This window comes from Cyrtonyx montezumae, unplaced genomic scaffold (assembly GCF_038088225.1).
Source record: "Cyrtonyx montezumae isolate F1298 unplaced genomic scaffold, pur_monq_1.0 scaffold_8, whole genome shotgun sequence".
Classification (NCBI taxonomy): Eukaryota; Metazoa; Chordata; class Aves; order Galliformes; family Odontophoridae; genus Cyrtonyx; species Cyrtonyx montezumae.
In genome coordinates this window covers 105,596,788-105,612,408 of record NW_027072089.1, presented here as the reverse complement: position 1 = coordinate 105,612,408, position 15,621 = coordinate 105,596,788, and the positions used below count along the sequence as shown (strand labels likewise).

Genomic DNA, 15,621 nt, shown 5'->3' with positions numbered 1-15,621 from the left:
TGTTATCCAAGCCTGACAGCACTTTGGCAGCAGGGTAGGACAGGTTGCCCAGGTTAAAAAGTTGTTGGATATTTTTGTGTCTATTGTCTTTATGAAAAACCAGAAATATTCAAGATATTCCAAAGTGAAGCTGTCTCTAGCCTAGTATCCTGTATCTGAAACAATCATATTAACACAATACATAGAGCAGAAATTTAAGTTCAAGGGTCTTGAATTTAAAGAAATCTTAATAGTTCTAATTCTGCAAGGCATCTATAGATAACAACAGCCAAGAGTCTAAGATTGGCAAAGATGACTAACTTCAATTATTTTTTATTTATTTCAACTTACTGTTTTGAGTTTTTAATTCTCATGCTGAAAGCTCCTTTTTGCATCATGCAGGGTTTGTTTTTTATATTGTCTTGTTGCAAGTATGTAACTCTGCAGATTGGCAGATTATTTTTCTTCCCATCACTTGCATTGATTGTAGGAGAAAACACCAAAATCCTTCGAAAGAAAAAAAATAATAAAAAAATTATATATAAATATGTTGCATTTTCACAGCCCTATTCAAAAAGTATCAAATTGGTGTATAAATATTAACTAAGAGTCGCATAGTTTAATATTACGAAAAACAATTATAATATCCACATTCTACCCTAACAAATGAGAACAAACTCACGGTATAAAAACAAAACACCACAAAGACTCTTAATGCTCTGTAACAGAAATACTCTAGATCAGTAAGGCCAAAGGCAATCGTGTGGAAGATTTTGCCTACATCACGCTCTACTAATTTCTGTGAATGCTTTGGCATGAAGAACTTAGCTTGCAGTGTGGCCTCAAGTTGAAAAAATCCATTTTCAAATAAAAGCACTGAATTATCATATGGGGAAATCATGTATATCTGGAAAACAAAAACAAAAAAAGAAAAAACCACAAGCAAACAAAAAACTGTGAACTTGAAAGTCAGATCTCTATTTAAATGATAATTACTTTTATGAAAAAATAACCTGAAATGGTGATCAATGTTTTTTCCCACTGAGTTTTTCTAAATTGCTGTTGTCATCTTCCGCAGGCATACAAGACTTATCTGGTGTTTGAGGAAGACTCCTGGACTTCTCACTTATCTGAGGATGTAATGTTTAATGCTCAGTTCATTTGCACTAAACAGGAAGTAACAAGCAGGATAACAAAGGAAATGTTATACTGAAGAAGAATTTTTGCCACCTCATATAAGAGGCTGGTGTTTAAATGGACTGATTTTTCATACCACTTGTCTGCCAAAACAGTTGAAGAGGCTGGTAGGAAAAGGTCTTTGGAAACTCTGGATTCTGTCTGTTAAAAAGTCTTGACTTTCAGCTTTCACTTTGTCTCCTTGTTTAAAGATTTTCTTAATTCTTGAGGAATCATTTTTGCAGCTTTACGAATATAGTACAAGGGCTGCTCTGAAAGTAATGCCTCCTATCTTGTTATGTTGTCACATGACATCAGAGGTGGATGTTGGTGGTATAGTAGTAGAAGCTGAACCTTCCCACCAAGATGCTGTTACATTTTACGGCTGTGTGACAGATGGCAGCAGAGGGGCAGTGAGACAAAATAGCATCAGACATGGAAGAGAGTCTCAAGCAAAGAAGTGGCATTGAATTACACTGTGTGGAAAAAATGGCACCCACTGACATTCACTGATGCTTGTGAACATTTATGGAGACCAAACAGTGGATGTGAACACAGGGAAGTGGTGGGTTTTGCAATTCAGCTAAGGCAACAGCAATACACAGCTGCCACATCACGAAATTAACAGCATCTCAATCTGCTCATCAGTGCATATCGGTAGATTGAGAGCAGGGAATTGCATGTGGAGCTGAATACTGGCTTCAACGCATTGGAAACTATGGTGGCAACACTGGAATATCATTGCAAAGTGTTGACTATGTTGAAAAACAGCATCTCGTAGCTGAGAATTTTCTCTAGCAAAATACGTTATTGTGCTCTTTATAGTTGTTATAGTTTGTATGGAAATAAATAGGATGTATTTCTTTCACACCCATGTACTTTCTTACAGATTTTCATTCTGAGTTTTGTTTCTCAAAGTCGTTGGCCGTATCACTAACAGATAAAGAAAGACTGGTCAGTTAGATATACTGGAGACTTACAAGTAAAAGACCAGAATTATTCCTCTGCCTTACATTACGCCTCAGATATGTCTCAATACAAAGGCAAACCAAGGACAGGCAGATCAGATTGAACAGCAATAAACTCACAGTGACAGTATGCAAAAAGCACTGTGTATTCTTTCCTTAGACCTCCTAGTGTGATTATACTTCAGTAACCACAATTAAGCAGGAAGCTCTTTCTTAAAGGCTGCAAACCAACTAACCAATGAAGGCAGCCGCTCCTCTCATTCCCGTCCTCTTCTCCCAGCCCCCCACATCAGACACCCCAAAATGGCTCCCATGCCTCAGACAGCAGCTGTGCCCTCACTTAGAGAAGCTGATATCCTCTACTCCAAGACAAAATTTGAGCCTCACCCCCCGGCACCCACAAATCCGCGCCCCACTCCGCCAGCCCTTCCCGCCTTCCGCTACGCATGCGCTCCCGCTCTGCTCGATTCAGGGGTGGGGACAGGGTTGGTCCGCGCCTGCGCGGCAGCGAGGTACGGCCAGTTACGCAGATTGCGCAGGTGCGAGCGTAGCGTGGAGTCGCTGATGGAGCCTCCCCCCGGCGCAGCAGGTAGGGGCCGCCGCCGCCGCGGAGCGCTCACCCCCGCGCCTCCTCTTCCCGTGGGCGCCACGCCGTGGTTTCCTGTGGGAAGTCCCCGCGGGCCTCTTCTGCTATCCTCCACGCCGCGTGTGGAGGAGGTTTCACCGCGAGAGCCTCGGTGGGCTCGGGTGCTCGTGGTGTGGGGGCTCCGGCTCCCCTCAGCGGCAGAACCCGGCCTGAGCTCCGGGGCATCGCGGTGCCTTCCCTCGTGCGCACAAGTGGCTGATGGCTGCGTCCTGTGACTTTAGTTTTAACCTGTGGCCTAACAGTAGTATAAGTTACACGTGACAGTTGCGTTCCTGGGGCATGTGCCTATTGCAGGCAAGCCTGTGTTAAAAGGCCGAGCCTCGCTAAGTGAGGCTTTGTCCTCAAGAGCCAAAGGGCGCTGGCTGTTTCCTGCTCCTGATGGCAATGGCTTGGGCCCGGCTTCCCAGGCCCTGCTGATAATGCACCGCTGTGGTGGTCAAGATCTGGTTTTGTGGATAGCTCATCTAAGTGACAGTGTGTTAGAGTTAAGAAAATGACATAAAACTTAACACTGGTTGTTGTCAGCAGCACAATTTTGCTCTCACTTATCCATTAAAAGTTGTTTATAGTAATTACTGTAGCTGAAATCAAGCTATTGTTCATTTGTATAGCAAAAACTATACTTCCAAAGGTATAGCTGTGGTTTGCTTCCCTGTTTATTCCTGTTGTTACATGACATGTGGTTCCCATCCTATACTGTAGCTGTTGTTTTTTTTTTTACTCTGTGTTAGTAGTCCCAAGGAGGTAGATATATACTCTATGACACCAATACTGAGATTGATCTGCTAAGCAGCAGCATTGCTTACTGACACCTCGCTCAATCTGCAACCTTGTTATACTCTAGCTTATCTCCCTACTAGCCCTGCCATCAGCCCCTGACTGTTACATCTCCGCTGAAAACCTCAGAACGTGTATTGAAAGCAGAGATGTCTATGTGAGATTGTGGAGAAAGTGGAACAATAGCTGCAAGAGGTGTGAGCTGCTCTGTTTGTATCAGTAAGGTGTTAACTCAGATACCCCATGCGGTTGTCATCATTAACTGCTTCTTTGCTTGTGTATGAGGGGAAAAAAAAAGAGGAAAAATCACAGTTGAGTTAATAGTTACTGTGAGTGATGCTCCATTTATGGTTACAAAACACACAAATATTCTCATGCCTTTGCCAGGCAGTAGGGAGCAAGTATCAGGGAGTCCTCTAAGGCTCAGGATGTGGAAGCTGTGAATCATGTCACAACTTTTGTGGAAGGAGGCTTTTTGACAGCCACAGTTTGGGAAGGAGCTGAGGCTGTATTAGTAGGTGATTACATTCACAGAATGGCTTGGATTGGAAGTGGCCTTAGAGATCATCTAGTTTGAACTCCGTGCTGTGGGCGGGCATGCCACCCAATAGATCAGGCTGTCCAGAGCCCCATGCTGGCTGGCCAGTAAATGAATTAGTAGATAAGTCATTTGAGAAAATTCTGCGTTAACGCAATTTATGTGTTATCCCTCTTTAGAATAAATGTGCTACAGCCCAGCATGGAAGTTTATTTATTTAATTATTTTGTATGCACCACTTCTAAAATTACCGTTGTTAAGATGCTACTTCCATTTTCTTTTTAACATGCACATTTTCTTTTTAACATGCATTTGGTTGTAGCTGTCATTTTTTGAATAATGATATCTGAATCCCTTTCTGAGAACTCACAAATGCTTAAAAAGAAGAGTAAGGTTACTGGTAGTAGCTTACATACACAGTACAAAGTTTGGCACCTACCTTGGCCATTTTAGGGGCTTTAAATGACGTGGACAGTAGGGCAGAAATAGAAGAATATACGGAGATATATTCATATCTTCAAAAGATTGGAAGAAATAATAAGAGAGACAGCAATGTCAAATTTAAAGGAGAAAAATAAGTAAAAGGAAGAACAGTTTCACCTCTTAATTAAACTTCCTTACATAACATTGGTGATTAGCATGTAAGTTACCCTCATCAAGAAGGTTGTTAAATCAGACCGACCTTTCTGATGTTCTTCATGTCTTTGGCCTGTGTCAGAAATGTGAATGGAAAGGATAGTAGTGATTCACTGAAGTTGTTCAATAGCCCATTATAGAGAACCGTTCTGGAAAAAGAACTAAAACATGGATGATGTACTGGGACACTCCAGTTAGTTTTAGAACATTGAATAGTTTGAACGGATTCTTTAAAATCCAGAGAAACATCTTCAGTCGTTTTGTTAATGTAACCAAAAGGCTTTCAGTCTTCTCTCTGTGACAGAACACTTCATGCTCTGCAACTTTTGGAAAACTGAATAATCACTTACGTTTCTTTGATCACGTGTATGTGATGTTGGTTTGTAAGGTCTCCATTCAGTTGTTTGATATGTGCTGATTGTTCATTAAATCTGTTAGTGCAGAAATCAAAGATGAATAAAGCAAGCATTTTTTGTTGTCTTTTTAATCCTCACTTTCATTAAAAACCAAAATAAATGTTAAATTAAAAAAAAACAACAAAAAAATGTGTATTTTGATTTTGAAGTAATTGCTGCCTGGTGTCTTTGTTTAAGTGACAAGAAATTGTGATTGGAAAAATTTTACATCAGCTTAACAAGTGAATAATTCAGAAGTAATAGAATTAAGAATAAGTAGAATTCTAAATAGTAACATCCATAGTTGCTGCTGCCTTCTTATTTTGTGTATTTGGCTGGAATTGTCATGTACAATTGTCTGAAGGGGTTTGGGGTGGTTTCCTTTTCAGTAGCTCACACCCTGTGTTTCCCTAACTGGCAGTTCTGTTGCTGTGTAACAGTTCAAGATAGCGTGAATGAAGCAGCATAGTAAATACTAAGCCCAGATCTGCATTTGATTCTTTGGGTCCTGACTATGTTATGAGGAGTGAAGAAAAGCAACAGCCAAATCTCTCTGCATCAAAAATCTCCACAAGCAACTTCAGACTTGGCTTTACTTATTAGTCAGTAGATGTATGAGCATTTGGAAGCCACGTGTAATTAACAAATAAGTGTACTCTGTCAGGTTTACTGTTCCTTTTCTTTCTAGATATTACAGACTGTAATATAGCCATTGCTCATTTTTAGCGAACAGGCTTGTCAGTATTCTTGTAATCCAGTACTGCCATATTGTAAGAACACATGAGCCCCAAAGCAAAATGTAAGATAACAAATTCAGCCAGTGAAAAAGGTGAAAATTGACTTTGAGGTGATGATAGAATGGTGAGAAGTTAAAGCTTTGGAAATTTTCCCTGGTGTTGTCATCCCTGTACTCCATCTTAATTTAAAATGATGTGAATATTAGATAGAAAAATCTCAAAATCTGTAACTTTTTAAATACAATGAGATTTATTCATATACAGCATAAAAAAAAAGGCTACTGTATAAAGGAACTACACCAATCAGCTGCTTTTGCTTTTCAATCAGGATTTTGGGAAATCATGTTTCTTCACTTTGATTATGACACTTCTATCACTTTACGTTGTCCTTCTGTACTTTAAAACCTTGGTAGAAAGCAAAATACTTAAGACTCCCAATTCCTACACAATCACCGATGTGCAAATGAAGTTACCAAACTTGGTAGTGTTTCATGTACACATTAAAATGTTTGCTCCTGGTCCATCGTGAGCTGCTTCACACTGGATGTTTTTCCCTTTAGCAGGATCCTGAACAGTTCTGTGGGACCAAAGTTGCAAATGAGTATGCTGAAACTTTTTTTGTTTTGGCCCCATGAGCTTCTCGGAGTGAGAGCACAGGAGTTCCCTCATGGGTTGTATGGTTGGGTACTTAAAGTATTAATTTAATCTTTAAGAAGCATTTTTTAAAAAGCTACAATTGTAGGAAAAAATCCTCAGATTTTTAGAAGCACTTGCTTTTTTTTCTCTGCCCATGATTTTAATAGATCTAGCTCTAAATTTGTTGCAGTGATGTGTGGCTTTATATTTCAAAGCAGAGACTTCAAGTAATTGATAACATATTTGGTGATATAGGTCTTTTTTGATGACTGTTTTTGTGGAGTGCATATATACTCACATGAATTAGCATGAATTAATATAAGATCTGTAACTTGTTATTTAATCCAGATTGGATAAGCTAGGCAAAATAGCTGAGATGAAAATCTTGAGTGCATTCTTTTCCTGAAGGAGTTTTCTTTGCCCATTCAGAACGCAACTGTTAAGCTACTGGAATAAGTCTGAAGTGGATTTTGAAGCCAATAGTCTGATGAAAGGAACATTTGCCTGAAAGCATGCAATTAACGCTGCACTGCTACTTCTTTTATTAAGAAAAGTATACTTTCCAGGCAGCTTTATAATCAGCCCATAGGAAGATACAGTCTTTGTAAAACAAAATAATCGTATGCTGTCTTTACAGTGTAGAAATTGTTTTTGTCAACAGATAGAAAACAAGACTAAACCCCCAAATTTAATGCACTTTGTTAACTTATTATCCATTGCTTAGCTCATCATAAGTACTGTGTTTCTTACTGAACCACCTAATATATTTAAAGTGCTAGTTTGAGTTATTTTTAAGAAAAATTGACAGTAGATAAATAAGGACATCCAAATGACAAGCAGAGTAACCAGAAGTGCATGTTTCGAGAACTTTTACTGGAATTGCTTAATGCATTTCCTTTTGGATGCTAAAGGTGTGAGGCTTCTTCAAAGATCTGGCACACGTTTTCAACTTCTCAACTTTTGAGTAATCTGTGTCCTTGCTACCTAAAGTAGTCTGAGAAATGAGGGCAGAGCTGTAAATACCAGCAGGATGCAGTGACAGAGAGATGAATAGAGTCAGTAACCAGTGATGCTGAGTGAGGGAGGAGAGGTAATAAAACATATACTGGGTTGCTGTTCCAGGAAAGATTTGATCTTGGTGTCTCCTTTTTATAACAGGCTTCAACATGACAAGCTGATGGAGTTGCTTTCATTATTAAGACTGTAGAACAGCTTCATATTCCTTCCATCTCTTGTCCTTTTAAAGGCTTTCTGTCCATTGCACGGGACTGTGCCATGATCCTCTCTCCAGGACTTTGTGGATCCTATAGCTAAAGGCTTGAAGGCAAAGAGAATTTCTGTCATTTCCTATCTTCCATGCAGAGGGAACAAGATACGTATTCTCTACTGTTCTAGTGGTTGCATCCTACTGGTGCATATATTCCCTGGCTTTTTTCTGAGTTTTATAAAAACAATGGAAACTATTAAACCAAAAGTTCACAGTGCTTTCCATGGCACTAGATAGCTTTTGCAGTTAAGGGTTTTAATCAGCCACAGTAAACTTACAAATGTAGCCTTGTGCCCTGTGTATTATGTACAGTCAGAGCTGTTTCAGGCATTGAGATTTGCCAGAACCCACAGATTCTGTGTTAAGAAAAACAATGCTCTAAAATTGTTCTTAATGTTTCACTGAATAGGGGTATCTCATGTACTTTCATGAGCCTCTACCCTTAATTCTTTACAGTAGCCTGAAGTGGCACAGAGAACAATTTCAGAGGGATCCTTACTTACCTATAGGTTTTGTTCTTGTGTCTTCTATTCTGGCAAATGTAAGTTTAGATCTTTGAGCTGTTTTGTTCTGTGTCCCTGTGAGACGTGACAGTGTTTTGGAGCACACTGATACTATTTTGTCTAGTAGCTTTACTTCACTGATTCCTTGGCTGTAGCCTTTCCTTCATTTTCAAGGAGCCAGTGGCCTAGATGTGTTAACACCTGCAAGCCTACATTTGGTTTTGGCTTAACTTTTGTGTCTATTTGTACAGAGTGCTATTTTTCTATTGTTAATTTAACAATACTGTACTATTGTTACTTCGGAGTTTCTAACCTATGCTTTATACTTATATATACTTACTATATATTTATATACTTTATACCTATACCAGGAACATAATATGTTGCTTATGTTCCTGGTTCTTTCTTCGTAACTTTTGGTTCTAATAGCAAATTACAGTGACAAATCCTATAAAGGATTTTAATCTGCTTGCATATGGTAAACAGAATGAATAATGCAAACAGTATTGTAGTTGAGATATTTCTCAGATGATACAATTAGAAAGATTATTGTTGGAAAGAGGCAGTCAAAATAAAGGAAAATTCTCACCCATGTCCTAGTCTCACAGTAGGAAACTCCAAAGGAGCTATCTCCAGAGAGATCCTTCCCCACTGTTGGTCAGCCCTTAAGTGGGTTCTAGGAGAGGTGGAGTCAGACTGTGCCCCTTCTGGTCACACAGGTGAATTGCCTTCATCTGTGTTCCCATGGCTGACTGTGCTTGCTTCATGTGATCCATCAGTGGTTCAGGCCGTGATCGAACAGCCCCTATACAGCTTGCCCAGATTTTGGCTGGTGAAGATGTGGAGTAGAAGGTGCTGCTAACACTTGTTTGTCCTGCTGGCAGCTGAGAAGTAGCGTGTTCAAACGCTGACAGTATCTTGAGCAACCTATGTGGAAGACCAGGCAAAGTGCAGCGAGGATGTGGATAGGAACCAAAGGTATCAACTTCAAGCAAGAAGGGCAAACTGTAGGAATACCTATTTCTTGCTTGCCTAGCAAGAAATTAGGTATTAATCTTCTTAGCAAGAAATATTCTATTGATATTTTGAAGAGAAAATAAAACAGTAGGCAAAATACGTAGTAGCTGTATTGTAAGGCAGATTGTGTTGGGACTAGTTGGCAGCAAATCTGGTATTGGAGTAAGAAATATATTTCTTAGTGCAGACAAGTGAACTGTCTGAAGGGAAAACACTACTTATTATTCTAGAAAATGTAATATAGTTGAAAAAAGGCAAAAGGAATTGGTGGCTTCAAATCACGGCTGTCTGATGTTTTTTGATGAAGTTTTGCTTCTAAGGTGTTGTTTCTTAAGTTCTTGCTGTGTAATGTTAACTGCAGAGCTGATTTAGTTAGCCTGATGATCTATTTGCAAGCACTTACAAGTCGCTATCAGAAATGCGATTATTCCACACAAACTTTTTTCTATGTGGTATCTGACATTGTTAGTATTTGTGCCTTATTTTTCTTTAATGTTTTGTATAAATGCTAGGGATACCAACTTCAGGAATGTGTTTTGAGATCCTTGACTGAAAAATCACTATTCATATAACATAATGAATAGTTTAGAATCAAGGAAGGATATTGATATGCTTTATATGTTCCAGTTGAAAATGATGAGTGAAAACAGTACTGCTGAAGCCGAACATCTTCATTTGGCCTATTTGGAGATACAGATGCAGGTGGGTGCAGAAAGCTACCACTTGACTGTACAAGATGATTTGAATTGCTTGTACTTTAAATGGTTTAAAAGCTAATAATTGCCAACAAACTTCTGAATAAGAAAACGCCCATAGATGAGACCGTAAGTGGTCTTTATTCTTTTTTCCCTTATACTGTTCCATAATTGCCTTTAAATGACCATTGTAACTCTCTTCTGGCTTGTCTTACTGGATGTTGCCCTGTGTCCTGAGGTGCCCGCAGGTGGTGATGTGATGAGGGTGCACAGTGCCAACTGGGGACTGTCAAATCCTTTGCTTTGGTGGCAGCTGATGTTCCACTAGCTAAGAAAAAACAACTGCATAGGCTCTAGTTTGAGCCAGTGGTGCTTGTGACAGCTGTAGCTTTCCCTCCACTTGTTCCTACTCTTGCAGTTATTTCTCATGGACCATGGAAGTTTCATACTGAAATAGACTGGAGAATTTATCTAGCTGAAAAATTGCCTAACTAGAAATTTGTGCATTGCTTAACCAAATTCAGTTCTCTTTTCAGTCCACAGGCTGTGGAGGACATCTGTGTGTGCAGAGGGAAGAGCATTGCAGGCACTGGGATAGGGCAGGATTGCAGTAGTGCCAGTTGTTTTGGCTGAAGTTGCTCAAAGCAGAGCAGAGGCATGTAGTTTGGTGGTGCTGTTTCCTGCTATACCATTTGGCTGAACTTATTTGTTCTGCTTTTTAAGAAATGTGCTTTAAAGTTTAAAGACAGCTTGTATTTTACTGTGCAAATGCTCTGTACAGTTGTACTGATATTTGATATTAGTTGTACTGATATTCTGAGGAACTGTTAGAATTGTATTCATTATTATGTTCTCAGTCATGAAAATCAGAGCATAAAAGCAAATTTCTGTTTAGTATTTTTGATGCTTGAGAGACTTTGTTTCCTTTTTTTTTTTTTTTTTTTTTGCAGTAGAAGTTTCAAACAAGAATTTTTTCTGGGAGAAAGATAAGCTTTTAGTTCTGTGTATTGGTCATTATAGTGTTTCGTTACCAGACTCCCCTGGTAATATCACAGATACAATGCTGCGAAACCTCGTATTGTGGCCTCATAATGTTACTAACCTTTAAAAAATGAGGCATTAGAAATGACTAAAGAAACATTCATCTGTTTGCTTTAGATCTAGAGAAAACTGCAAATGTTCTGAAAATTAGTGTATATGAAAAGATCCTTTTTTTTTCTCTCATTTCTTTGATTTATACATCACACTTTTTCTTCCGGTTAATCTAAATATTTTAATGTTATTTTGAAATTGTATGATTGTCACTCAGAATAACAGCATATCTAACAGTTTTCATAATGAGAACATCACAACAGATTCTGTGTTGAATTATGTCAACATCAAAAAGTAAATAAATAGTGTGTTTGAGAAGGAAAATAAGGTATTTGGTTTAAGGATATTGGACTCTACAGTGTACTGAGCAAATGTTCTGTACAGGGCTTTAACTCAGAAGTGAAGAAGGAAAAAAGCTGTGCTCAATAAATTCTCATCCCTTCGTTTTGAAGAGAGTTGATTTAGAAAAAAATTATTGCATTCCAGGTGATCTCTGTTATCCCTAGTACTCAATAGTACTGAGTCCTGTTCAGAGCCAACTGAATGCAAACCGTGGCTCTACATGTAAATTCAGAGTTCAGGTGTCAATGTTTTCTCTTGTTGAATTTCTAAATGAAGAAACTCACAGGTTCTGTATGTAAGAAAATGATAACTTCAGTTTCATTTCAAAGAACCTAAGTCTTCCACATTAAAATACAAGTTTCAGGTTCTGCTCTAACATGCTATATTTCTCTATTTTATCACAAGCTGAATAGCTGTAGCTGTATAGCTAATGCAGATAGAAAAATATTAATATCTTGAATTAAACATAACTAAATCATTTTGCTGTCTTTATGCAGATATTTTATTTAGTACGGTAGAAAGAGGAAAGTGCCAACAGATTTCTTCGTTTCTTTCATTATTGTTGGTTCATTTTGCACATCGAGCAGAACAGAAAATGTTCAGGATAATGCTTGTGCCTGTATCTGAGTAATTTCAGATCTTGGGACTTTCCTGCTTTTCAGTGTGTATGGTTTCCATGTTATTTTCTGCTGCTGATTTGTGGTGGATTTAGTATATTACTGTCTGTTCTATAAACAGTGCTTGTTATTTCTGTGGATCAATTTTATTTTTCTTGATTTTTTTTGTTTCTATCTCTTGCAGAGAATTCTAAGCTGAGACATGTAGAAAAAGATGTCTTGATCCCACAAATAATGAGAGACCGAGCTAAGGAGCTATGTTCAGATAAAGTGCAAGGTAAGAGTCAAATATGCATCAGGAGATCTGATGTATTCACATTTGTGCCCTGCATATAATCCCTGGTTTTGGAGACAAGTAGTCAGAATTAATATGTATGTTCAGCATCTTAACTGTTCACTGTGAAACCAATAATAATACGTTGTATATATAAAAATCTGCCAGCTTGGCTTTGGCTTCATGGGAGTGTGGAGTGTTTATCAAAACGGCATGCTCTTGGATAGCTTCAGATTGATGGAAAACTTTCCATATTTTGATCTGGATTATGTAATGGGAGAGCAACACAAGTTACTGTACATATTTGATATACTTGCATAGATGAAGTTGCTTCATGTGAGCCTTCAGGTAGGCCCTCCTTCATTATTACAGATTTATTTACTAAAATGTATCCATTCCCTCATCAGTGCTTTAGTGGTACATGTACACGATGATATATTATTAGAATTTGGATTAGGCTGATGCTGTCTGCTTTGGTACTTTTTATTTTATTTTGAAGATTAGTGGTTAAAAAAAACCCAGCATTTGAGCACACTCTCCCAAAATACGTAGGCTTAGTTATTAATTATACGTATGTTCACTATACTAGTGTATGCATGCAAAAATAAAGATTAAAAAAGAATGAGATAAAGATGAAATAAGCTGATCAGATTGTGTTGCATGTGTATATCTTTAACAGATGGATTCAAAGCCTTCTGAAACTTCCTGTGATTTTTAAGTTGGTTAGAAAATTCAGTTTCCAAGTTAAAGTATACCGATATATGAGAGGGTTTTATAGGTGAGACACTTGCATTGATTTCCATAATAGTAACAATGGACACATTTCCAAACATCCATTTTCAAAATGCTCTTTCCGTAGCACAAATACCTTTTGAAAAGCAGTTACTTTCTCCCTCTTTGCTGAAGCATCAACTTCACCTTGAAGGGACACATCAAGTGGGTTTATTTATTTATTTACTTATTTATTTTTGTTGAAAATGTCTGCCAGGCAGCAAACTACTCACAGCCACCTGTCATCAGAGAAAAGGTCACCAAATCTGAAACACTTGTCTTTATGTGTTAAAATAAATAAATAAAAATAAATCTAAAGAAAGAAAAGACAAGAAAACAAAAATGCTTGAAGTTGGGCAAATCGTTTAAGCACTTTGTTATGAGATAACTGGCGAACCTCCGTGTGGTGTGGATGATTTTCATCATTTCCTGTCTCATTACAGAGTTCTGTACAGATTCTGCTACTTAAAGGGCTTGTTTTTTGTAGAGATAATTGCATTTATGGCATCCTGCAGCTCTTTGTGCTCTTCTGGCTCCAATGTCTTTGCTGCAGACACATGGCTATGAGTAGTGGGCAGGAAGAGTTTAATGTGTGGTGTTCTCTGTAAACTTTTCCAGGAATCCCATTTTTTTTATTCCCACAGAACTAGATGCTTTGTCAATGGTTACACTTGCACAGTTCTTCCCTAAGTTGTTTTTAAGCACAAGTGTTTCTGTGATGTGTTTTTTTGTCTTTTGCTGTTGTAATAGTTTTCTACGCTTCAATCATGAGGCTTAATAGGATAGTGAAATATTGGATTTGATATCATGACTTTAAGTAACACTGGTTAGATTGTTGTTTTTTTTTTTTTCTTGTAAGGTGGCTGGACGATGAGCTCTAACTAGAACAAGTATCAACTCAGCCATTATTATGTTTGGTTGTGGTTGTGTTGTTTACACTATCTTCAATTCACATTTTCTTTACAGAAGTTTTTTTTTAAACCACACATCCGTTTTCTGAGGATTAAATTTAGTTACAACCAGACAGTGTAGCCCATAAATCAACTTAACCAGGCTCACACAAACTACCATACATTGCAGTGCACTGAAAGCAAGCAGATGAGCAAGGGTACCACTGTCACCCCTTTTACCTCATGAAACGCTCACTATTGACCCAGAACACCTCATTTATCTTGTGTGTCCATCTGATACCATTTGGACCAAAGGAGGGCACCAGCGTCATGCTGTGTATTATATATTACCAATATCAGTAATGTGGATCATTGATGAGGGAATATCAGTTAAAAATCTTTTGGGAAATAAGATTTGTGGACTCACCTGTCTTGCTGTTAGCTCAAAGCCAGTTTTGATCAACCTCTTGAAAGTTATAGGTGGAAACTGAGTGTTTCCAGTGCTTTTTTTTTATTTTTTAATTCAATGAATGAACAACATCTACATTCGTATCCCTTCTGAAAAGAGGTTATTGCATCACTTCAGCTACGCCTTTCCATCCATATAGGGAGGTGGAGAGCAAGTCAAGGGAAGCGAAGTTTAACATTTTTGTCAAGAGGAGAATTTCTCTCTCCAATCTATTGTGAAACTATTCCTGGAATAAATTTGTCTTGTTAGTACAGAAGTATAGTATTAATCATGGTAAATAGGCAGTGGCTTTTATGCTGTGAAGAATTACAAACTATGAACATAAGCTGTGTAATTATGTAATCAGAACTCCTGAGATCCAGTTGCTGTTCTACAGAATGCACTTATATGAAATGGTGCTGTTTACACTAAGTAGCATAGGTTCTTGTTTAGCTTGTTTTTGGTTTAGTTTTTTCTACTGTTTGTTAATTTTGTTTGACCAACTCCTATTGGTATAGCTTTGTTTCATTTTGTCTCTAGGAAATTGTGACAAATGTATTATTAGTATAGGAGAAAAAGCTATTCTACAAGTGTGGGCTTTTACAATTTTCTTGATCATGCTGGCTTCCTGTCTGTCCCTACAGGGAGCCCCTGTACACTCAATAGTTCTCTGCATGAGCATGGGGTCCATCTGTATACAGGCCGTTACCTTAGCCTGCAGCTATACCACCTAGAGATGTGTGCTTATCAGAGCTAATAATGTGAGTAGCGACAGCCTGTCCAGCACGTGTTCAGGAGGCATCCAGAGAAAAAGAAACCCCAAGGGTTAAAAATAAAAAGAATAAATAAGAAAAGGTTTTGTTAACTCAAGAGGTGATATTGCTACGCCAGCATGATTACATGGGTGACCCATTGCTGTGCTGGGGTACTAGCTTAACAGAGTAGCTTGTGGATGAAATAATTGTGAAAACTTGTCCATTTTTAAGATAATTTTTAAGAACAATTAAGTAAGCCAGTTCTATTTCATTTTACTTGTTTACATTTACTTTGATTTTATTTTTATTTTCAAATTGTTGTAGTGTAGCTCTTGTAAGTGCTGCATGTTTCTCAAGAATTCAGGATGTCTTAATTGCAGAATAATTTGTGTTCTGTGTTTAAGATTTAAGTTTTTTTCCAGTGAAAAATACGATGTTAGTAATTTTGTTAAGAGAGTAAAT

The 15,621-nt window shown here is 38.0% G+C and overlaps 1 protein-coding gene across 1 annotated transcript in view; it reads left to right on the top strand.

Moving 5' to 3' along the window:
- Positions 1-2,620: 2,620 nt before the first annotated feature.
- CMC1 (C-X9-C motif containing 1) overlaps positions 2,621-15,621 on the top strand; it is a 43,305-nt gene continuing 30,304 nt past the window's right edge. The window contains exons 1-2 of the mRNA XM_065752351.1: positions 2,621-2,712; positions 12,206-12,298. Coding sequence (XP_065608423.1) covers positions 2,688-2,712; positions 12,206-12,298 — 118 coding nt within the window. The 5' untranslated portion in view covers positions 2,621-2,687. The remainder of the gene's footprint in view (positions 2,713-12,205; positions 12,299-15,621) is intronic.